Raw genomic sequence first — 24,338 nt, 5'->3', positions numbered from 1 at the left:
TAATTAGAATATGGTGACTAAGCATAATCAACTAAAAACAAGGTTTCCTGAGCCTTCAAAGTAGTCTCTCAGTTTGGTTCACTAGGCTACACAATCACGGGGAAGACTGCTGATCTGACAGTTGTTCAGAAGACAATCATTGAAACGCTTCACAAGGAGGGTAAGTCACAAAAAGTCATTGCCAAAGAAGCTGGCTGTTCACAGAGTGCTGTATCCAAGCATGTTAACAGAAAGTTGAGTGGAAGAAAAAAGTGTGGAAGAAAAAGATGCACAACCAACCGAGAGAACCGCAGTCTTAAGAGGATTGTCAAGCAAAATCGATTCAAGAATTTGAGTGAACTTCACGAGGAATGGAATGAGGCTGGGGTCAAGGCATGCAAATGTGTCAAGGAGTTTGTTGCAGTTGTCATATTCCTCTTGCTAAGCCACTCCTGAACCACAGACAACATCAGAGGTGTCTTACCTGAGCTAAGAAGAAGAAGAAGTGGACTGTTGCCCAGTGGTCCAAAGTCCACTTTTCAGATGAGAGCAAGTGTTTGATTTGGAAACCGAAGTCCTGGAGTCTGGATTTCATCTGCTGGTGTTGGTCCATTGTGTTTTTTTAAAACCAAAGTCATTGCACCTGTTTAGCAAGAACTTTTGGAGCACTTCATGCTTCCTTCTGCTGACCAGCTTCATGAAGATGCATGCCATGCTGAATTGAGGCAGTAATTAAAGTAAAAGGAGCCCCTACCAAGTATTGAATACTCGTACAGTAAAATAACATACTTTCCAGAAGGCCAGCAATTATTATTATTATTTTATTGGTCTTATTTAGTATTCTAATTTGTTGAGATGAATGGTGGGTGAATTGGTGGGTTTTTGTAAAATGTGATCCAAAACCATCATGATTAAAAGAACCAAAGACTTAAACTTCTTCAGTCTGTGTGCACTGAATTTATTTAATACACAGATTTCACAATTTGAGCTGAATTACTGAAATAAATGAACTTTTCCACGACATTCTAATTTATTGAGATGCACCTTAAAAAACTTTTTTATTGAGATGCCTATATATATTATCACAAAGGCAAAATTTAGCAAAAAAAAAAAAAAAAAGGCAATTTATGGTGACATATTCTAAAATATGTTTTCTTGAAAATATTGTTTTTGTATATATTTCCACGTTTCATTTCGCTGGTCTTTTGTAATATCCAGCCAACAAAATGTAACTAGCAACAAACATGTCCTTGTTGAATGCAAAAGCTCAGATAAAGCAAAATCGGTATAAAATTATCAATATTTTAAAGGATGGTAAACAATACAAAAACAGAATAAACGTCAGGTTGACACCCTCAAGTAAGGTAATGTTACCTCAAGAGCTCCCGTCCCAAAGTCTGATTTCAAGAGCACAATTACAATTTGTGTTGCACCCAGTAGAGGGCGCTAGTGCTGCGCCTTCGTTTCAGAGACACACACGTATACAGACATACACAGACTCGCTGTACAGTACAGCACAGCACTAGGAAACACTCGAGATATGGCGTCTTCACAGCGCGTCCGACGGACCAGCTGATTCTTATATCTGCCTGCAAAACTACATGAAGACAGAAGGTAATACGCTCGTGTCATTACAGACGGCTGGGATGAATGTATCGCTCTTAAACGAAATGTTTTCTTAACCACAATATCCGCTGTATTCGACACTACATTGACTTTCTGTAATGCAGTAGGGTTTGTGAAGCGTTCATCGTTTTAAAGCCAAGCGACTATGTCAGCAGCTCAATTTAATATAATAATCTCGGTTTAATTATATTTGGCAATGCTTTATGATCTACATTTGGCTATAACTACAAAACTCACTTTCTTCCTGGATGTGCAGCTCCTGTATAGTTTACCCGATTGATGTCTAAGATGGCTGTTTATTATTATTACGTGTGCATAGGTTACTATCGCGTTCAAATGGACTGGCTTTCAAAACCTGTGCTGCTTACCTAGACAGCGTTTTAGGATATCACAATGTCTAATAATCACGATCTGTAATGCTCAAAAAACTGCCTAAGTAGGCAGCAAACTCGTTTTTGGGATCATGGGACTCTTGGCCCGTGCAGTCAGAAGATGCAAATATTGATATGAAATGGAGTGGATGTGCTCCAGTTCAGGAGCTGGTGCTGTACGTGTCTAGAATAGTTCGACAGTAGCTTAAGTTTTGACCTAAACCCTGGATGAACACTCCATTGAAGTAAGTAGCTCTGAGTTTCAGGGATTTTCCATGATTTTTGGGGGATTGTGTCGAATTTGCTTACCCTTCATTAGGTTGTCAAACTAGGTAGGTGATCTACAACCATGAGGATATGGTTTTTAAAACAAACCGATTAATCAGTCAAAATGTTGATACAAAAAAAAAAGTATATATATTTTCTATTGCAATGACGATATACAGTATGGTAAAAGGGGGGAAATAGAATTGTTTCTTCGTATCACAATTCTCATTTTCTTTTTCTTTTCTTCCCCGTCATATTAAATATGGGTACCAATCCTGTTCCTGATATGAGGTTATTCAACTTTAAATCCTCTCCATTTTAGTTGTAAAAAGAGTTTAGTTTATTAGTTACGACTAATGGATTAGTTATGACTGCGGTTTCAGCCTGGTGGAGAATTTTCAAGCTGTGGGTTCTCTTGGGAATTTCCTGTGGATTTTTTCGATTTACAGCTTTAGTAAGATAAGTCCTGTGGTTAACAATTGTGTTTTATCCTACAACATAACCCTGAATATCGTAAGTTCAGAGCACATGAATGACCAAGCGAATGCGTATTTAAAAATGAGAAACTTGGAATCTAAGATGAGTTGCCGAACGTTTACGCAGTGTTTTTTCTCTGTTCAGGGTAGCTTGGGCTGTTTGGAAAAAAGTTTCATCGTAACAGTTATAGACAGTGTCCAAAGAAAAACTCTTTACTCTCATTGTTACACTCCTAAAAATAAAGTTGCTTAAAAGGTTCTTCACAGCGATGTCATATAACCATTTTTGGTTTCATAAAGAAACATTTAGTCAAAGGTTCTTTAAAGAACCATCTCTTTCTTACCTTTTTATAATCTGAAGAACCTTCTATTCCCACAAAGAACCTTTCGTGAAAAAGAAATGTTCTTTTAATGGAACTATTTAGACAAAAAGGTTATTCTATGGCAACGTGAAGCACTTTTATTTTTATTTTATTACTAGTGGCTGCTAAGGTTTGACACACCAAATGTTGCTAACTGCCATGTTTACATAGCATGTTATACTGCACTGCAATATTATATAAACAACAATATTAGGGTTAATTATATTGAACCTTCCCAAAATTCTTTCTTTTTTAATTGTTTTATGATTTTATATACATTTATTTGAAAAAATGGTGGTAATCAAATTAATAATAAAAAAAAAAATTATCAACCATTTAAAGAGGTCATATGATGCTTTTTTTTAAAGATCATTATTTTGTGTTTTTGGTGTAACAGAATAAGTTGACCAGTTTTAAAGTTCAAAAAACACATTATTTATTATTGTAGGTCTTCTATGACCCGCCTCTCTCAAATGCATTGTTTTCTACAAAGTCTCTCCTTTCGACAAGTGTAATCTACTCTGATTGGGCAACTGACACAGTGCATTGTGATTGGATGAACACCGCAAGCACTTGTCAGAAATGTAACGCCCCTTTCCATAATCGTGAGCTTCATCTTTCAAAATAAATGAAAAGACAGATAATAATGTACTTTGTTTTACCATCAGTTCAAGCCCGAAAGCCACGGACGGTTAAGACAGCTGCAGTGTGACCCTGGCGTGCATACACACACACACAGACAAACAGACACACACACACACACACACACCACACACACAAAACTCTGCATTTGAATGGTGAATAGCAAATACTTAAACTAATAACAAAACATACAGTAGCTGATTCAGAAGTGCCAGATTATCATTGCAAAATCAGAATTCCCTCTTCTCCTAGGTTCACAAAACGGTCATCCATAAAATGCATTGTCGTTCTGTTTTAAGTAACCTTAAAGATTCCTAAAAATGCATCTACTATTTTCATGCACATCTCATCAGTAAATACGCTCCTGTAATTAGAAGCATATCTCCAGCACGTGCGTTCAGATTGTGGTTTCCAGGTTTTCACAACAAATCCTGCCCAGCTGCTTCTCGAAACTAGTCCACAATCGCGTTTCCAGGAGGTTCCCCGATAAAAATTGATTTCCGGGGTTAAAATGTACGTTTTATGGCATGGTTGCCTTGGTAAAATTCGCATTTTAGGGTCTAAATATCACGTTATTGGTATTGTCGCTTCGACCCGCGGACATGAAAAATAACCACAGACTTGGCAACATTGGTTGGCATTTACTACACAGAGCCGTAATTCACTGACAATCTACACAAAATCGATTTTAAAATTGGTGGCGATTCTGTGTCAATTTTGAAAGCAATTTTGATCGTGATTAGTTTTGGACTAGTTTTGAGAAGCAACTGGGCAGGATTTGTTGTGAAAACCTGGCAACCCTGATCTGAACACACGTGCTGGGGATAATACTTCTAGTTACAGGAGCATCTTTACTGATGAGATGTGCATGAAAATCGATTTCGATTTTTTGCACAGCCCTAGCATCTACTTTCGGCAAGCCAAATAAAGTGCTTTTGCTTGCACCTAGAAACACACAGAATCTCCCTGACGTGGCTGGATCAACACTAACTGCGGTTACTGAAACCAAGCCTTCTTTTTTTGCGTGAACATTATAAATCATATTATTTGACATGTCTGTTTCATGTTTTCGCCGAATATGTCTGTTGGTATTATACTAATCTTAAAACATTTGTAGGCTCATACACAGAAGGGTTTGTAAATGGGATAACAGCGGTCTGTTTACAGTAGAGGAGAGTCCTTATCTGATGAGTGTTATCTCTGGAATTGACTATGTGCTTGACTGTGCATTTGAATCATTAACATCCAGCTCTTTGTCCTCCATGTTTTGCATTTTAACATCGACTGTAGAACAATTATCTGCACTTGTATCATTTATATACTTAAACCGCAACATTAGTGACCAGTGCACTGTATATGACAGGGTTATGCAGGCTGAGTTTAATAGAGATTAAGTAATTGCATTACACATAACTGTCAAAATGAAACTCCCAAATTAGTCCTCTTGTCTTTCCTTACCAGAACAGACAATCTGAAGTATTTTCTTTTACTTTTACTATTCGTCCATCAGAAACCTTTGAATCAAATTGGTGGCTTGAATGGTAAGCAGAAAACAAACTTTTTTTTTTTTTCTAATAGCCTTTATTTTCGCTGTTTATAGCAGATGCTTCAGTTCAACCAAAGGTTGTGGTGACACAGCAGCAAGTACAAATTATATCTCAAGAGTATAATAATAAACATTTTTGTAATAATAAATATCAACTCATGAGCAAAGTTTATATGACCTTATGTAGTTTCCTAAATGTATTGATCATACATTAACACACACTCTACATTTGGAAAATTGGAAAAGCTTTAACAAACTTCTCTCAAAAGCTTAAACCATAAAATTCCTAATATCAATTTCAATAATTCCAAATTATGTAGCATTTTTCAGGTCATTGGCTCTTGATTATATCCAGAGAGAACACTTGCATAGGGTTGCCAGGTTAATAAAATGAAGTAAAGCACTAGTCAGAAAGTGAAAAGAAAAGCTCTAACTCTTAACAACTGGGAACGTCAGGCATGAAAGCTCATGGAGGCTTGTTACCAATGTTTAACAGAAACTTCATATGAGAAAAAAAAGATGTATGCTTAATTATGCTCAAAACAATTAATTATAACTCAAACAAAGCAAAAGTCATGATAACGATTCAAATACAATTAATTGTGCTGTAAATAACGCTTCAATAACAAAAGAACGCTGAATAACTTGACCTGGCTGTATTATTTAATAACTCTTATTTAATCCAACTGACTTGGGACCGCAGTTATGTCTTGAAATTTTACGGGAAATCCATGAAGAGATTTATTAGCTTTGCTAATGTGTTCTAACCTATAGGTGAGCTTCACAGACAAGAATAGTATATATTTAACCATAATATGGCCTTGTTTGACCTTCTCAGCCCCCACAAGCATACATCCAATGCACTAAATGCATTACAGAGCGCTTAAAGCTGTTAAGTTATGGCAAGCATTTGGAAGTAGGTGAGTTTTGAGATGCAAGGACCATTTTGCAATTTAATTTTGAGATATGACAACAGATAGGATTTTGTTTTTGCCTTACCAATTAATAAATAATGAATGACAATTAGCTTTTCCAATCATATATTAATTTCTTAAAGATTCTGTAGCAGTTGTACTAAATACCTCCGGATTCCAATCTGTGTTGCTATTATCACACAAGATGGTAAAGATTTTTTTTTCTGAAATTGAGTATTTCCTAAATGTAGCCTCTTAATCACATACCATGGTTTTCTCTGTTAGTTATTCCTATCTGTGATATCAAAAGCTACATTGTTCCTGCCCACCAGCTGTGGATGAGAAAGCAGTTAACGCAAAGCACTGTAATGCATCAGGAGACTGGCTGGCTCATGGCAGAAGGTGACCTCAGCTGGGTTCACATCTGATTGAGTCAGATATTTTGCAGGATGAGTCCCAGTAGCATCGTGTATAAAAGTTGCTTATGCACAAAGTGATTTTCCAAAGTGAGCATGCCAAGACCACTTTGGGATTCATTAAAGAATAAAAATAAACGAGTCACACCAAAAGACTCATACAAGTCAAGTTTGGATCAGTCACTGTCCACTGTTATCAAGTTGATAACTTAATATTTGTAACTGACTAGTACCTGTTAATTTTGTGTATGATGGTTGTTAAGCAAGCTTGCTTCAAGCTTGTCTGATGTGAATTTAAACTGCAGTACCTGTCTAATTGACAGGTATAATTTTTTATTCATCCAGTTCACAGACGGTACCCACTCAAAACCTGGCAGCTCACCCTGTCCTGTAGCATCAAGCATTGCCGCATGTGGCTGGTGATAAAATGAGACATTTGCATGTTAGTAGCTTGATGGCAATGTGTGAACTCATCAGGCATTGAGGGCTGCAACCTTGCAGGGCTTTGCCACATTATAGCGCTATATACAGCACTGCACAACATTTTGGTACCACAATGATGGTAGATGTACCAATAATTCAGCAACAGTTCAGTGCAAAGAAAATGGTATGTTCATACATGATGCCGTGTTTTTGAATCACCAAATTCCATCATTCATAACCATTTTTAACTGCAACTTAATATTTCACATTTTAAGACTCTATTTCTTATAATTGCAACAATTTATCTCACAGTGTGACTTATTTCTCAGAATTGCAACTTTACAGCTCACAACTTGGACATACAGTGCCCTCCATAAGTATTGGAACAGTAAAGACAAAATTGTTCTGTTTTCTGTCGAGTCTAGAAATCAGTAAATATGATTAAAAGATGAATATGAGACACAACTACAGAATGTCACGTTTTATTATTGGGTGATTCAACACAAAGATGTTTTACCAGCTAAGATGATCTGTACTTTTACAGTTTCATCTCCCTATCTGATGTGAGCACAAGTATTGGAACAGATGCCTCACAGGTCTTTCTAAGTGTTCAGCTGTGTCCTGTTGCATTAACTCTTCAGATATTAAAAGCAGGGAATGTGTCTTATCAGTTATATCCATTGATTCTACATTCTAAGTCTTGCATTCGGCGATGACACAGACTAACCAGGATGGAGACAGGAAGCTGACTCTGAAAGAAAAGCATGCAATTTGGATGCTAAAAGAAAAGTTATTGTCAATTATAACTATAGAAAAAACAAAGGTCTTTGAGAAATCCAGAGTTTGAAAACTACCAGCGACATCAGCATCCAACGACCTTATTGGCTGAGAAAAACAACAGTAGTTGATGACTGATGATTGATGAATCGTTATCTTGATAAAAGCTGTGAAAATGAACCCTTAAAATACATGTCTGTAAAATCACCAACAACCTCCAGAACGCTGGGGTGATGCTCTGTCAATCTACAGTCAGCAGGAGAATCTGACACAGAATTACAGAAGCTACACAGCAAGATGCAAACCTCAGATCAGCACCAAAAATAGAAAGGCAAGATTCTTCACAAATGTGAGAGTTGATGGACCAAGATGAGACAAAGATAAACCTTTATCTAAGTGATTGGAAAGCAAAAGTGTGGAGAAAAAAGTGAACTGCAAAGCATACAATCTCATCCTGAGCATACAATCTCATCTGTAAAGCTTGGTGGAGGTGGCCCCAAATCAGTCTCCAGATTTAAATCCGACTGAACATTAATTTCACCAGCTGAAGAGGAGACTAAAGACAGAAACTCCCCAAAACAACAGTTGGAATTGGCTGCATTAAAGGCATTAAAGTATAAGACCAAGAGTCTGCTGATATCTATGGGTTGCAGGTTGCTCTGATTGCATGCAAGGGATCGGCAACTAAATATTAGCTATTAATCTTTTACATCTGCCTTAAATTCAACTGTTCCAATAATTATGCACACATCAAATAGTGGGATGAACTCTAAAAGTGCTGTCCTTTTTTATTTGGTAAAGCGTGCATGTATCGAAAGACCTAATAATAAAATGTGACATTCTGTAGTTTTGTCACAAATTCATCTTTTAATCATATTTGCAAATGTCTTGACTCCTAAGCAGAGAAAGCAATTTTGTCTTTACTATTCCAATACTTATGGAGGGCAGAGTATATATGTGTGTGTGTGTGTGTGTGTGTGTGACCCTGGACCACAAAACCAGTCTTCAGTGTCAATTCTTCTAAATTGAGATTTATACATCATCTGAATAAATAAGCTTTCCACTGACGTATGGAACTGATTAGATTTTGCAGATCTCACATTTGGTGGTAAATGGTAAGTTTTTATCTTATTATGTAACAATTTGTTAGAATTGCAATTTTATATATTATAATTCAGACTCTGATCTCACATTTGTAGCTTTTTATCTTACGTAGTCACTGTACTTCCTAATATCTTTATTTTACAATAACCTTCCTCAATAACTTTTAAAACATGAAGATTTTTCATGATTGCCTCAGCAAACTAGTGAAGCCTGACTTATCCGTTAAGCTGCAAAAGAAAAATACATTATTTAATGGTGTAGAACATTTTGTGCCAGCTTATTATTTTGTACAATAATGTTAAAATAATTTTATTTTCAGCTACTCGTTTCAGTTTCAGCAAAACTATGAGATGGACGTGTGTGTCCGGAGTGTCAATCCAAGACAATGCAGTACATTGTGTATGAAGTGTTTTCCAGTGTGGGTGTGTTTGCTGAAGAATAGAAGTTTGGGCATGTCATGACCTCAGCATCTGTGATTCAAAGCTTATTCATAACTACTGTCTATGGGCGACACTTCATAACTGTGTTTTCCAACTAAAGGTAGAGAAAAGAAGCATAAGAATGGTGAAAAGACCTTTTCTAAATGAAAGGCTAACATATTTTTCCATGTCTTATGTTTTATTGTTTGCTAAATGCTTTATTTTTTCTCACAATAAAATGTTCTTGGTATGAAATTTAATGGATAAAACTAAATTTTTTAAGTTTTCTTTCTTTTTTTTTCTTTTTTTGAGGAGCAGAACCTTGAGTGACAACAGATGGAATTCATAGATAACCTCAGGCTCTCAGTCTCTGATCGTGTCAATAGAAATAAGTACTCCGCAGCATGCTTGTCATATCCTTTTATTTATTCAGGCACAAATGGTGTGCCACAAGGCTTCTGAGAAGACCGATGTCTCTTCATATTTTGATTTGCTTTTACTCTGACATAGCTGATGTTTTTTTTTTCATTCAAATCCTTGTTTTCACACTACATAGAGGCTAAATTTCTCACTGTTTTAATTCTGCTTTAACCATATTCATCCTTGGAGATAATGGTATGCTTTTTAGTCAGACTGGAAAATGTTTCCGACCATCTGGAAATGTTAGGCAGAGTGACCTCAGAACATTAGAGAAATCCTGTCCTTATTTTGGACGATTGACCTTTACAGAACATACTCCTGTAACTTTAATCAGATTGTCTTTGCTTTCCAAGATATTCTTCCTTCAGGCTGTCTGAGAGCTCTTCCTCGTTATTCAGCTGTTTTTTCTACCAAGTCAGTACTTGTCTGAAATGTTCAAACTGCGCTTCTTTGATCAACACATCTTGATTCTCCTTCTTACGCTGCTAGAGAAACCTGGTCATACCAGGTTAAGTTATTTTAGCCGGTCTGTCAATTTTGAAACCTATTTTGGAGCCACGGTCTGATCAGGTCAACCAAGATTGTCTACCAAATTGGTGTCTAAATCTGCTCCTGGAGGGACACTGTCCTACAGAGTTTAGCTCCAACCCCAGTCAAACACATCTGAACCATCTAATCGAGGTCTTCAGATTCATGAGAAACTTCCAGACGGTAGTGTTGGAGATCGTTGGGGCTACACTCTGCAGGAACAGGATTGGACACCCTTTGTTTACCAAGTAGGTATGCACAAAAGTGCATAGTTTTGAATTTGACTAGTCGGTGGGTTGTGTAAATGAGTTATCTGTCTTTGGGAAGCTTGTAGAAGCTTGTATGAACTTGTTTTGTGTTCACATGATCTTGATCTGATGTAGCCTATTTGTTATGGGTTGTTTAGAGAAGACAATTCTTGGGGTTTGTTGGACAAAAAAAAGTACAAAATGCAGGGTAAGACACCCAATTTCAATGTATGTGGATATGGACGTCACTAAATTAATAGACAGTTGTTGCATGACTAATTGGCCATCTTGACTCATTCCAATAACTAGGTCTATATCAGCCTTTTTGAGTTTTAACCCAATTGAACTCCTGAACCATCTCGAACCAGCTTCAACCAGCTACCTGGTTTTATGCTTTATTCCCAAAAAAGGATACTATATTTAATGAAGTTTGAAATGAACTGATTTAGTCAAAATGTTTTTACAATCTAGAGCGCTCAAAAACACAACCTTATTATTTAGACTAGTTTTTTGGAAGTGCTGACTATTAATCTAGCCCATGACGTTCAAGGAAACTAATCTGAGAGAAATGTTGGTGTCATAAATGACGCATGCCAGGGTTGAAGGCTGGCATTGGCCCTTGTTTTCATGCAAGCTTGTTATTGTAGCCTTGTCTGAGTCACTGAACTACAAAATAACCCTTGATGAATGAAGAGGAGGATGATGGCTTGATGTATCGTCTCAGTAAAGCAGCCTGTTGTAGATTTTCAGTCTTGATCTCACTGCTGGGAGCGGAAGATAATAGTCTCTGTGCGCACTGGGAATGCTTCACCTCTGGGATCCCAAAGTTTATAAACACAGAGCCAAAAATAAAAGAGCACTCAATCACTTGGGGTGATAAATGTGTGTCATTTGGCAAGGGCAAACAAACAGTGAGGGAACAGTTGCACATGTGCTTGCTTTTCACTTTGAACTTACAGCTCAGGGTCTGCACAGGGTTACTGTGACTTGAAGTTTTTAGCTTTTATGCACTAATTTCTTGTCTTCCATGTAAATTCGGACAAATTCTAAAATCTGTTTTTACTTATACTAGTGTTAGTCGGTTACGGTTGCATTCTTGGAAGAACTGTGAAATAAATATCTTGATATGAATTGGAGAAAATGGCTGCAAGATGGCCACTAAGTGAACTGATTTGCCTTAAAGAGTTCATTACATCACAAATACATTTTTTTGATCTTTTGACTTACAAGAGGTCTTCATACCGTTAAACGTCCATTAAAACGTCTTGCTTAGTCTAAAATGAATATTTATTTGAACATGCTCCAAAAAATGACTTGTGACATCTGTCAAATACATTTGAACATGGCTTCCTCTAGTCATCAACGAATACTTTTGTCATATTTTACTTATTCATCGCACCAGTTGCGTAAAGAGTATTGAATAAAAAAATAAAAAAGCAAAAAAATGTTGTTCGATTTGCGATTCATGTCAGCTATTCGATTCAATTCAATATCATAATTTATAACAATGTGTTGCATCCTCAGTTTGAAATATTACTGTACATGGCTACATTTTCATATAAATTTTATATAAAATGTATTTTGTGCCTTTATTAAATTATATATATATATATATATATATATATATATATATATATATATATATATATATATATATATATATATATATATATATGTGTATATATATATATATATATATATATATATATGTATATATATATGTATATCAATATATATATTGAGATATATATATATATAATATTAAAACAATTGTTAAGAATTTAACCAACTAAATATAGCTTCAAAACATACAAGCAAAAAGTAATGGGGGGGATACAATTACAAGTGATAAACAAAAAGTACTTTCAGTATCTGAGAGTGCTTTAAGTATCCGAAAGTTTACAGACAATCATAGATATGGGTTTTTCTTTTTTTTTCTCAGCATTATTGCTGTGAAATTATTACTAATGACATCTTAGACAGTGGCAGCTGCATTCACACTAATGCACAGATCTGTTTCGACATATATGATTTGCCTTGTTCTAAAAACATATCTGACTGTTTACATCAGTTTCGTATCATAAAAGTATTCAGAGATGCACGTGCATTTAACCACAGCCTCAATCTTTGTGTTTGTTGTCAGGACAACAAACACAAAGCGCACGTGAAAGTCTGTCAGTACGTGAGTTTCGTGCATCTATTTCATACTGCGTTCAAAACGATATAAATGGAAGCATCTCTAAATTAAAATGCTGAAATAATGGAGGGGGGATGCACACACTGTCAAGCAATGAGCACGTGTCTCACAGCACATATCTTGTGAAATGAATCCTTCCACGATCGTCTCTAGTCTAGCACACACGTGTCATATGCAGAAAAAAAACAAGCTCAGAATCGATAATGTGGCGGTTTAATGGGGTTATAGTTTTTTTCAGGAGTCCAGGAATAACCTTTACAGATAGACAGACTCATTGCTGACATCCCACCTCAGTGGGCGGACACACAGCCTGCAGTCAGAGAGCAATGCAGCTAGAAGAAAAACCACCAGGGTTTCTCCATTCAGGGTCATTCCCATCTTTTCACATCAAATCCTTTTCAGAATCCAAATATACTGTTCATTGTAATTGTGATGCAAATAGAAACAAATTTAAGTTTTTAGTTGTTCATTTTTGCATTTATTTAGATAAAATAATATAGAATTCTAAAATCAGTCTTTTATCAGCCAAAACATGAAAAAATATCACTTGTCAATTTCAGTTTATGTATTACTTTTCACAATGCGCATCGTTTCAAATCAGCTTTACAGAAAGTGTTATTTACTGATCAATATTGGTCAGAATTTGAATGTCGATACCGAGCGGCAACCTCCCGCTGTCTCTCGTGAAGCCAACAAGGAAGTGACTAAAACTGTAATTCATCGACTGGCCGCTGGAGGCTGCAGAAGTGAGTCAGTCCCATAGACTCCCCATGTTAAAATGCCCAACTTTACAGCATAAAAAAAAAACGTTTACAGCCAGGTGCAAAAAATGATTTCAGTATATCTAGCTAATTTTGACCTTCATGACAACTGTGGGGGGGTGATTTTTTTTTTTTTAAGTTCTGCATAATTAAGGGCGTGGTCACTAGAGTGACAGGTGGATTGCCGATGCTTTCACCACAGGGGCACTAGGTGGGCGTGGCTTCAGCAACCAGCTCCCGCCTTATTGGCCATTTACGATTGCCTCGGAGTGACGCACGGTGACGTGCTGCCTAGATGGCGACAGCCCGCTCTGCACACTTTTGGCTTTAAAAAAATGCTCTTCAGAAACCTGTGGGTGACGTCACGGACACTACGTCCATGTTTTTATACGGTCTATGGTGGATACATCTAAAAAGCTCAATTTAAACAGATCAGACAGTTCAGACTCTAAAATGTGATTAGATGAGCCTTGTTCAAGGCTATTTGATATGCACACATCAATCTAATTCTATTTTAAAGTACTATGCTTCTTGGCAAACATACAAAGCCTACAGATATGCAAACTGAAGTATAATTTAAAGTCCACTTTGCACACTTAAAGCTCTGATTTGACTGTTCTGATGTCATGTAAAATTACCAAAAATGACAGCGGCCTCCAAAGTTAAAGTTAGGTGTCATGTAATTTTATTATACCCTCTTAACAGGAGAGATTTCTTTATTCTTTATTATTTTACAAGAGCATATAGCATGGAGTTAATAAATTCATGTGATGATTTAAATATTTTACTGTTGTCATAGAAGCAAATAATTTGGAGTCCAAAGGAGTGAACCACTGTGAGTGGAATCTCGTCATCTTATAATTACAGTAGTTCTGATATGATGTGAATGCAGCATTAGGCTGTAATGAACAACATTACTTAATGGGGAAACTGTTTCTGTGACTCTTATCATTAGTAATTTTTGAATTATTCATTGAACCTTGGTGCCTTTTATTGTATTTCTGTTTTATTAGCAATATGAAAAACACCAGTGTTTGATTAACAATTGAAGACTGATAATCATTGAAAAACTTTTGGGGAAAAAAGGAATTAGTGAATCTAGGTGTTCTGAGCAAAATACTTGGCATACATGGCATAAACTGTTAATGGTAGTAAATGGTTAAACTCATGATATGCTGGATTTTTCAAAAGTAACAAAGTGAAAAATAATGTTGAGTTCAGTTTGACCTTACCAGATCTTGAAATCTTGAAATCTTGCAGGTCATTACAACCTCCAGTGGAAGGAAATAAAACTCAACGACATTTAAAAAGCCACATTGGACTTACAAAGCTTCAATTAAGATCAAGATGTGATGTTGACACTTAGGCCTATTTTCTGTGCCTAATGTTTCAGGGTAATAATCAAATAATCCCTGCCGGTTCATTCTTCAGTGTTAAATGTGCATGGGAAAAGCATTACATTTTATCTGTTCCCATCCCAGTCTGCTGTGTTTTTTGGCATCTGTCTGATCTCGTTTGGGCAGTTATCTGTCTGACAGCATTATGAAACCCTACAGTATTACAACACAATGTTTGATTGTGAAATATGACGCTTTTATGTTGTGATAAATGAGGAAGAACTGAGCCCGTGGGGCAGGTAAATGCTTCTGCTATTTTCAAGAATGATTGAGTAGAGCCCATAAGTCAGATAAAGTTAAGTGAGGGAACACTGTGCTCGTGTTTGTGGAGGCTAGGACTGAGACATCCATATCTTGAAATATTCAGGCAGCTGTACTGCTCAGCTTTCATTGTGAGACTGACCCATTTCTATCTGAGAATAAATAATGGAGGGGAGATTTGGAGACCAGCACCTTTGAGAGGTTCCACCTTCTGCACCTATTTCATATCTGAACGTCTAAAGAAGAAAAAGAACTGTGTAGTAGAAGATAAGGTAATAGAATAACTATTTACTTGTATGTTTGTGACTATCTGAGCAACAGCAAATATCAGGGAAATTATATTGTCAGCCAGAATACCCTAGTTATTGATGCTTGGATGAACATGACATTTTCTTTAGAAATATGTAAAAATAATTGTTTAATTTGTTGTTTTAGAAAGTTACCACTGGTTTATGATAGTAACCGCAATGTTTGGTGTGGTATTGTGATGAAACCTGTGGTAACTGTTACGTACAAAACTGTTATGTGCTATTTTCAAAACCAATCAAGATAATTTGGATGGCTAATTTGGTCTTGAAACCCTGAATAATGAGTGTGGTTTCACTTAATGGTCCATCCAGCTGTCACAAGTCGTTGAGATGTAAAATCTGTCTTGAATTACTTGCCCTCATGTCTTCTAGATCCTCTGACTTTTTTTCTTCTCTGGAACACAAAAGAATATATAGTGAAGATTGTCTTGTCATCTAGTTAAAGTTGATGGAGTCCAAAACAAGTCTAGACCCTACTGTCTTTCACTGTATGGACAACAGCTTTTTTATTTTTCTTCACTTTTAAAAATCTCATTTTCTGTTCCAGAGAAGAAAGAAATGCATTTCATTGATATGCAGGTGAGAAAATAACAGAATTGTCATTTTTGTGTGAACAATCCCTTAATGTAAGTTATTTCATAATGTTGTAGATCAAATTGCAGCCTGAGCTCATGATAAATGATTGTTTTCTTTGTTCAGTGATCTGATAAGAAACTGAGACGAGGTCATAGTGATGTTCTCTCTAAAGGCTGCTTTGTGTGGATTACTTGTGTATTTCCTTGTTATTGTTTCAGTGTTGGAAAGTGGTAATTGGTTTCTGAGAAACGCAGCTCAGGGAGATTTCCCATGCATCACCTTTTCTCACAGAACATTTGTCACCTTGATGATTGATGTAAAGGGTGAGTGAAGTAGGATGGGAATTGTTCGGAATTAATTATTCTAGTTAATGATTCCATTAAAGATTCTTTTAGTGCTTTTACAGAAGCACACACCTAAACTGTATGTACTAAACACACACATGCACACACAATCGTAAGGATTAATAGACTACGACCATTGAATTATTAGAAGTGGTGATACAGCCACGATGCAAAGAGGAGTGTGAATTATTTTCTAATAATTCAACGAACTGGAGTCAATTATTCCACTTATACTATGGTTACCACAACTCAAATAATGCAGAGCATTTCAAGACATTCATCAGGTTTTTGTCCTTAAAACACACTTGTGTGCAGGATTCATTTCCAAGCCTCCATTGCCATTTCCAAAATGACATTTTAGACCTAGTAACAGAGGCTGGAGCCATTGATAGCAGACTAATGCAGCAATTAATGCAGTTATTAGAGGGTGAGAGAGCGAGATTAAGCGTGTGTGAATTACCTCTGTGAGTCTCTGTGCATCTCTCAACCGTGATCGGCAGCAGCGACTCTACTAAAATCGAAACTGCAAGTTTATCTGCTTCAAGAACTTGATTATGAGAAATGACATGTAGCTATTGAAGTTACTGAGCTATTATTCTGTGTGAGTGTCTGTGTGTTTGTGTCTGTACTGTATATGTGTGCCTTTGTAAGGTAGAGAGAGTGGGAGAATTAGGGTATGCTTTCTATACATAATAAAACATACTTTTGTGGCAAAAACATGCAAATAATTTGGTGTTTTTATATTGTTGTATACTATAATTACTTGGTTTGTGTTGTGGGTTTTGGTTGTTTTGCTTTTGTAGTTTGTAAAGACCTTTGAAATAACTGAAATCATTTGGCGAAGTAATATGGACATATAATGCTGTCAAGCCCTGCCCAGAACTACTATAAATAATTGCACAACTTAGAACATTCATCAACCAACCAGATTCAAGCATTCAACAGGCCCATTTTGTGTGTGTGTGTGTGTGTGTGTGTGTGTGTGTGTAGATATATATATATATATATATATATATATATATATATATATATATATATCTAACACACACACATATATGATTCCCTGGCCAAAAATTCTGATGGATGGATGTGGGCCAAGCGAGACCAAGCAAAAATCTGCTTTCATTGGCATCTCTGTTCTTGAGATACAGGAGGCTACACTGGTGCATTATCAAGCCATCAATACTTCATCCCATTTATCTTATCAACTGGAAACAGCCTAGAATTTTTGTGGAAATGATGAGTGAGAGCTTAAGAACACTTCCACCTCTGTAGCACTAAAGGGAATTTTTTTATTTATTCTGTGCTTATGCTCAGAGTAAATAACATTTGATTGTCTTATGCAGAAGCTTTCTGCTTTCCATATGAGAGCTATTAAGGGAGAAAATGAATGGCATTTTTACATCCAGAGCATTACTATTGCACTCTACAAGACTTTGACAACCAATTTGCTCACAATTGTGCCACATTTCCATATAAAATGAGAACAGCTCCTGCATAACCTGGTGTGACAGTAAGTGTTTTTCGGTAGCTAGTACTAAACCTTAACCACTTCACCAAACCACTTCAGCATTGACTCAAATGATTCTCAGCACAAGATACCTGAAATGCAGACCAAAGTTTCTTCCCTCATCCTGCCACAAGTGCAGAAGAGCACCTGCCTTAAATACTCGTACCACCATCAGCAGAAGCGTATCTTCCTCATTCCCCATCCCCCTGTTGCCTAGCAGCCAAGGCAGAGCGGTGATGTCCTCGCAGGCACTTCCTGTAAACACTCTCTGTGAAAACAGCCCACTTCAGCATCAGAAAATGGAAGTGTCTCATAGTCGAGACTTCCAAAAATAGCCCCCTCTGAAAAACTGTAAAAAGGAAAGACGTAGGCAGAGAGTAAAGGACGATTTTTTTTCTCTCTCTATCTCTCTCTCTCCCGACCTTCTCATTTATGGAGTACCACACCGTGAAGTCATCTTTCATTCAGCAGCAAAAGAGGAAAATTTGCTCCATCTATCCGTCCTGACTTCTCATTCCATTACAGTCAGACTAGACTCACGAATGCATCTCAGAAAAGCACTTCGTGGCCAGGCCTATATAATATAAATGGGGGTAAATGTATCTGACCCTTTCAGCACCGCTTCTGTTAGACCTTCTCTAAACGAAATATGGCTAATTTAATGTGCATTTAGAGGGTTGGTGTTTGTGATGCCTTGGATATTAGCGCTGAGGATCACAAAAGCACTTATCGTGGCTGCAGCAGCAGTCGGCACTTCAGATTGACAGCGGTTAAAAGCTTTGCACTGGTTGCATAGGTGTATTAAAGTGTGGGCTTTCTCTAATAGCAGCTATTCTGGGTTTTTCAGCTCTGCGGCAGGCGTCATGACCACAGCTAGGTACCGTCCCACCTGGGATTTGGCCCTGGACCCGCTGGTGTCCTGTAAACTTTGTCTGGGAGAGTTTCCCTTGGAGCAAATGACCACCATCACCCAGTGCCAATGTGTCTTCTGCACTCTGGTGAGTAACATCGAAACATGGATTTCAGGGGTCAAAAACAGGTTCAAGAAATGACTGATTAACAATATTAATAATTATTATAAATTAAGAATTATTTGTAATTTTATGTTATCAAAGTTAAGTAACATAAATAATGAATAAAGAAATAAAGTTATATATACAAGCTGAAAAAAAAAGTAATTGAGTGATTCCAATAAAAATTTAAAATAATTTGTGCTTTATTTTATTAAATTTCTTTACCTTATTTTAAGAATGAAGGATAATCCTCTGGATTATTTCATGCTTTTATTGCTGTCTTAAGTTTTCACTGTTTTAGGTACAGAACAGCTACAAATAAATCAGTGGGATCCTTACATAAGCTTCAGACATAAAAAAAAAAAAAAAAAAAACATATCTATATTTAAGTCGAGATCACAGCTATAGACAGATTCTCTACAGGCCAGCTAAGTTGTTTTTTGAGGGTTTTTTTGCAATGTGATTCACAGTCCATTGATAAATATTTGAGGCTTCTTCTGCAGTTTCCCTTTGCTGTGTTCTTACACTGATCTGAGGCCAGTTTTATTTATGTCTTGAGGTTACAAGCAACACTTGGGGAAAGGGAATCTTCTGAAGTAGGGTAAAGGGAAATCATCTCCTCGTCTGACTCTTAGAGGCCTTGTCTTGGTTGTGTGTGAGCTCACTAAAGACAAAACTGCCTTTGTGTCTTAAGCGAAGAATGTTTATGGAAACAACTCCCTCAGAATTGTCCTTGGCGAGCATTCCTAAAAGCTCAAATCCATTTAGTTTCTTGGTCTGTTTGGACCGAAATGTTATTTGTCTGATATTTTAATTTAATTTAATTTTGTATTTTATGTTTAGAGCGAGAGTGGGAGAGAGAAAAACATTTACCTCTTTTTCTCTCCTGAAGCATGAAAAAAACCTCATAGCCTATTAAAACAGTGTGTTCACAAATTGCTAACACTGGAGGATAATTAGTCTTGGACAAGTGACTGCGTCTTCGTTAAATTGAGATGTTACACATCGTAATTGTTTTGAGGAAGTTAACAGTTCATTACTAGTGGTTAAGTGCTTCTGTACTCACACTCGCACAGACATATTGAGCAATTTAAACAGGTCATTAAAAGCTGAATTTGCTTACCCATAATATATTTTTTTCGACATTTTCTTTTTATTAACGGATTTTTAATGTCTTTTTATTAGTGCCTGAAGCATTATGTGGAACTTCTCATCAAGGAGGGCTTCGAAACAGCCATCAGCTGTCCAGACTCAGCCTGTCCAAAACGTGGACATTTACAAGAAAATGAGGTATTGTCAACATACACTACTGTTCATAAGAGTAGGTTGTGATTTGTGGGTACAATTTATTTTTTTTACTAGTATTTTTTTTTTTTTTTTTAAGAAATCATTACATTTATTCAGGAAGGAAGCATTAACTGCACTGGTCAAAAGTGAAAAAAAAAGGGTCTACATTATATTTCTAATCAAATAAATGCTGTTCTTTTGAACTTTCTGTTCGTCAAACAATAATGAAAAAAAAAAACAATTGTGGTTTCCTCAGATATTAAGTAACACAACTGTTGTCAACATTGACGATAATAATAAAATTAATAATAAATGTTTCTTTAGCACAAACAGCATAGAATGATTTTTGAAGGATCACGTGACACTGAAGACTCAGCTTTTCCATCACAGGAATAAATTACATTTTAAAATATAATACAATTTTTAATAATATTTAACAAAACTACTATTTTACTCTTATTTTAGATCAAATAAATACAGCCTTGATGAGCATAAGAGACTTTTAATACATTTAAAACGTTTAAAAATCTTACTGCTCCCAAATGTTAAATGGTAGTCTACATAATCATGAATTTTGTATACATTTTACTTAATTTTTTTAAAGCAGCATTCATGTCAGGGACTTTATAGTTTTAGCACCAGGGTTTTCAACAAATCAGTTTTAGGGGGCCTTGAAGATGTAAAATACAAATTATAAGAATTAAAATACATAAAAAAAATACAGAGCTTATGATCTGTTAAACATTTTATGCTGTAGTTATGCTAATTAGATTTTCTTTTTCAACAAACCCTGCTTTAGTCACAGCCTCTGAAAAAAAAAAAAACCCAGACATTATAAAAAACAAATACATTACTTTCCAAATAAAAATCTAAAAACGTATCCGTATCTCATCAAGAGGAGATTAAAACCATTTTAGTATAAATTGGATGCTGAAACCTCTCCAGTCGGACTCTCCCCTCGTTGGCTTGCACCACAAAATCCTTCCATGTATGAGGTCAGTCGGAGGGCAGGGTTCCTCCTCTGCGCTGCAGGCTCATTGTGAGGATGACTGGCTCGTTCCGTTTCAAAGCAGCTAAACCAGATGAGTCAGTCCCAGATGAGCCACTAAAGTGTCTTTTGCCAATCCTTAAAACTGAAGCATGTCATTTCTGCACCGCTAGCATCACTAAACTCAACTGCAAAAATTCACTAAGCATATTCCTGCTGTGTTGTTTGATCTTGAGACAGTGATTAGATCGAACACCATATTTAATGTTGGCTGTGTGTTTATCCAGATCAAATTGAAATGCTAAGTGCGAAACGAAGAGTGCTTTCGGATCCGGCAGACCACATTGTTTCATAATTGATTGTTCTCTCTGTTTCTCTCTCAGATTGAATGCATGGTGGCCGCAGAGATAATGCAGAGGTACAGGAAGCTGCAGTTTGAGAAGGGTAAGTGGAAAGCAGATGTCTGTTCATCAGGGGGGGCAATTAGTATCAGAAAGCAGCAGATGAGGCACGTGTGTGTTTGTTGATGGTGAGCTCCATGCTTACTGTCAAATAGGCCGGCACAGGTGTACATGTGAGGATGAAAGGGATGTGAGTGGACTTGTTTATGTCCAGCTGACCTCATGCTGGCACACAATGGAGGCTTTTACCTGTGCTCTCTGCATTTTTAACAATGAGACCTGATTTAACACCTGCCGACACCTGATTTAACTCTGCTTCATTGTGTTAACTGTTTTTTTTTTTTTTTTTTTTTTTTTTTTATCATTTGCGTGAAAGAAAAACCAAATGCCAGATTAAAACCTGCTTTGTCCACATGAGCACCGAAGTTTTAAAACTAATGCTGAAACAACCATACCACACTCCTGACATTCAGTTTTGAATCTTAAAACATATTCTAAACCATCTTTTTTTTTTTTTCTTGAGCATGTGCGAAACTTCTGATTCATTAGCCAGTATAGGTAAATAACTAGAAGAATAACATAAGGACACAAAACACTAGATATAGCTAAAAACCAGTGTGATGATTATTCCAATAATACATTGAAATAATACAAGTAACAAATACCAAGCTTGCAATATCAAGTAGCATAACTGACATTCAAGCTAGAAATGGCCATACCTGCTCTTCTGTTAAAAATAAGATGGTGGAAATTGTGTTTCAGAAGAGTGATTAATGATTGTTTTCAAACAGGTTTCTAAAACACTCCCCCAGACAGCAAATAGCTCCGCCCCAAACTTATACCATTGGTTGAGCCAGCCATGTCAAGCTGGTCAGGATGAGGTCAGGATAAATGGCAATATTTTGATAGATCCACAGTGGTTTATACCTCAGTGAATCTATTATATTAATTTGCCTATTTAAATTCATATTCTAGTGATAAAACTACTCCAACTGTTTCACCCGTTTGTATAACTCAGCTTTTTAGTATTTCTCACAGCATGTCATGGGGGAAATACACTATCATTTTATAAATAATACTGTTTTTGTGTCACGGAAATGTAGCTTTAAGAGTTTTGGGAGATGCTCCAGGGCGTCAGCGGCCATTCAGCACCCATGAACCCGCTGAGAGCAGCCTAATCTTGGCCAGTTCTTCTGAAATTTTGTAACCCAAGGTAAACTTTGAACAGTGTTAAACCCAGGATCACAATAATCTATGGTTAAAAATTATCCTTGGCTAACAATTTAGAAGTGCAAGAGGCCCATCTTTTTGGCTAGCTTTGGCAGTGCAATTTCTTGGCTACATTATCCAGAAATTTAAAGCTTTTAAGCCCTCTGTCAAAATTACAAATGTCAAAACTCAGGGTGGACTTAACCTGGGATTTAAAAAGAATTAAGTGAAGTTAAAAATGAAGAGTCTTTGTGTTCCATCTCTGTATCTGAATCGGTCCGTGTACTGACCTCAAATGCCTTACATTTTTAACAAATGTAGCTTCAAGTCAGAAATCTGCAAGATTAAAAACTTAGAGTAAATTAGACCCGTGTTAATTGGATACGCTTTGATCAAAAGCATACATGTTCCCCTTAAACAGAAAAGACCAGAGGCTCTGTACCATATGAATCTTCTTTCATTATTTCCATCAGTAGGGGATCCCAGACTCTAGACTCTGATAGTCTCCAGTAGTTTTTCACCACAGGATACTTTTGCTTGAGACATACTCTCTGTTTCACCCCCTTCCAGGTCATTCCATTGCTTTTGAAAAGGGAGAAAAAATACATGTAGTTACGAGGTCCCATGCTGTGATCCTCCCTTTCTGTGTCCTCTTTGGTTTGGAATTCCAGGTTTCATGCTTTCGTATGAGAAACCATTGCAGCAACATCAATCATAAATGAGAGACTTGCAGAGAGCGAGTGAGAGAGAGAGAGAATTAAAATGCGTTCATTAGCCCAATCAGTGTTCCTTGAAAACTGGAGCGGAATTGTGGCTATAACATACCACACTCCAGAAACCGAGCCAAGAGCCATGCGTGGCTGCCGTGTCAGATGGAGAGGACGAGCGGGAAGTGTGTTCGGTTTGTGAGATCCTCACCGTGCACTCGGGGACCGATGAAAATGCATGCCTTCCTGACTCAACAAGACAGCTAAAAATGGCAGTCAGCGGATATTATAAAAGCCACTTTCTAACGTAATTACCCCCAACCGCACATTACATACATAACCGAACTTAGCCATATATCACTAACAAAGCTTTTATGCATTCGTCTGGCAGAAGAACCTGCAAAACCATTATGAAACGTATAATTATGTCTCTAATTTCTTATTGAATTGGCATCATTCAAAGCTATATATAGAGACCAGAATATCATAGGGACATAGGGGTTGACTCTTCTGATGCAAACCCAGGTCACCTGGCAACCACCAAGAACAACCTAGTAACAATGGCTGCTTCTCATCGGCTGCCTAGCTCCCAATCTCGTGAATCAGTATATCGTTATTATACAGCATTTGGGCTAAAGACCCTGGCTTGCTCAACATTGGCACAGTGATTACTCAGTTTTCAGCGACGTGACTTATACGTACACTATCAACGTACATTCTTGTAGAATGTCAACGCCAAGAGCCTCATGCAGCTTTTTGTTTTAATGAATCTAATGTATCTACTGAATTATGCACAGCTATGATTGGTAATAGCTCTGGTATCTTTTCCTGAGGGGCTTATGAGGCCATAGCTGCTCTTTC

The 24,338-nt window shown here is 36.8% G+C and overlaps 1 protein-coding gene across 2 annotated transcripts; it reads left to right on the top strand.

Moving 5' to 3' along the window:
* Positions 1-1,463: 1,463 nt before the first annotated feature.
* On the top strand, positions 1,464-21,861 carry LOC113083472 (probable E3 ubiquitin-protein ligase RNF144A-A). Of its 2 annotated transcripts, none has more exons than XM_026254528.1 (4): positions 1,464-1,593; positions 18,720-18,870; positions 20,071-20,175; positions 21,544-21,853. In XM_026254528.1, exons 2-4 carry the CDS (start codon positions 18,736-18,738, stop codon positions 21,685-21,687), a joined length of 384 nt encoding a protein of 127 aa, XP_026110313.1. In that variant the 5' UTR covers positions 1,464-1,593; positions 18,720-18,735; the 3' UTR covers positions 21,688-21,853. The 2 variants fall into 2 exon arrangements, with proteins under 2 accessions (XP_026110313.1, XP_026110314.1); XM_026254529.1 differs by lacking the exon at positions 1,464-1,593 and adding an exon at positions 15,062-15,406 and having other exon boundaries at positions 21,544-21,861.
* The last annotated feature ends 2,477 nt before the right edge of the window (positions 21,862-24,338 follow it).

Source organism: Carassius auratus, unplaced genomic scaffold, assembly GCF_003368295.1.
Source record: "Carassius auratus strain Wakin unplaced genomic scaffold, ASM336829v1 scaf_tig00038244, whole genome shotgun sequence".
Taxonomy (NCBI): Eukaryota; Metazoa; Chordata; class Actinopteri; order Cypriniformes; family Cyprinidae; genus Carassius; species Carassius auratus.
This window is presented reverse-complemented; position numbering and strand designations above follow the sequence as displayed.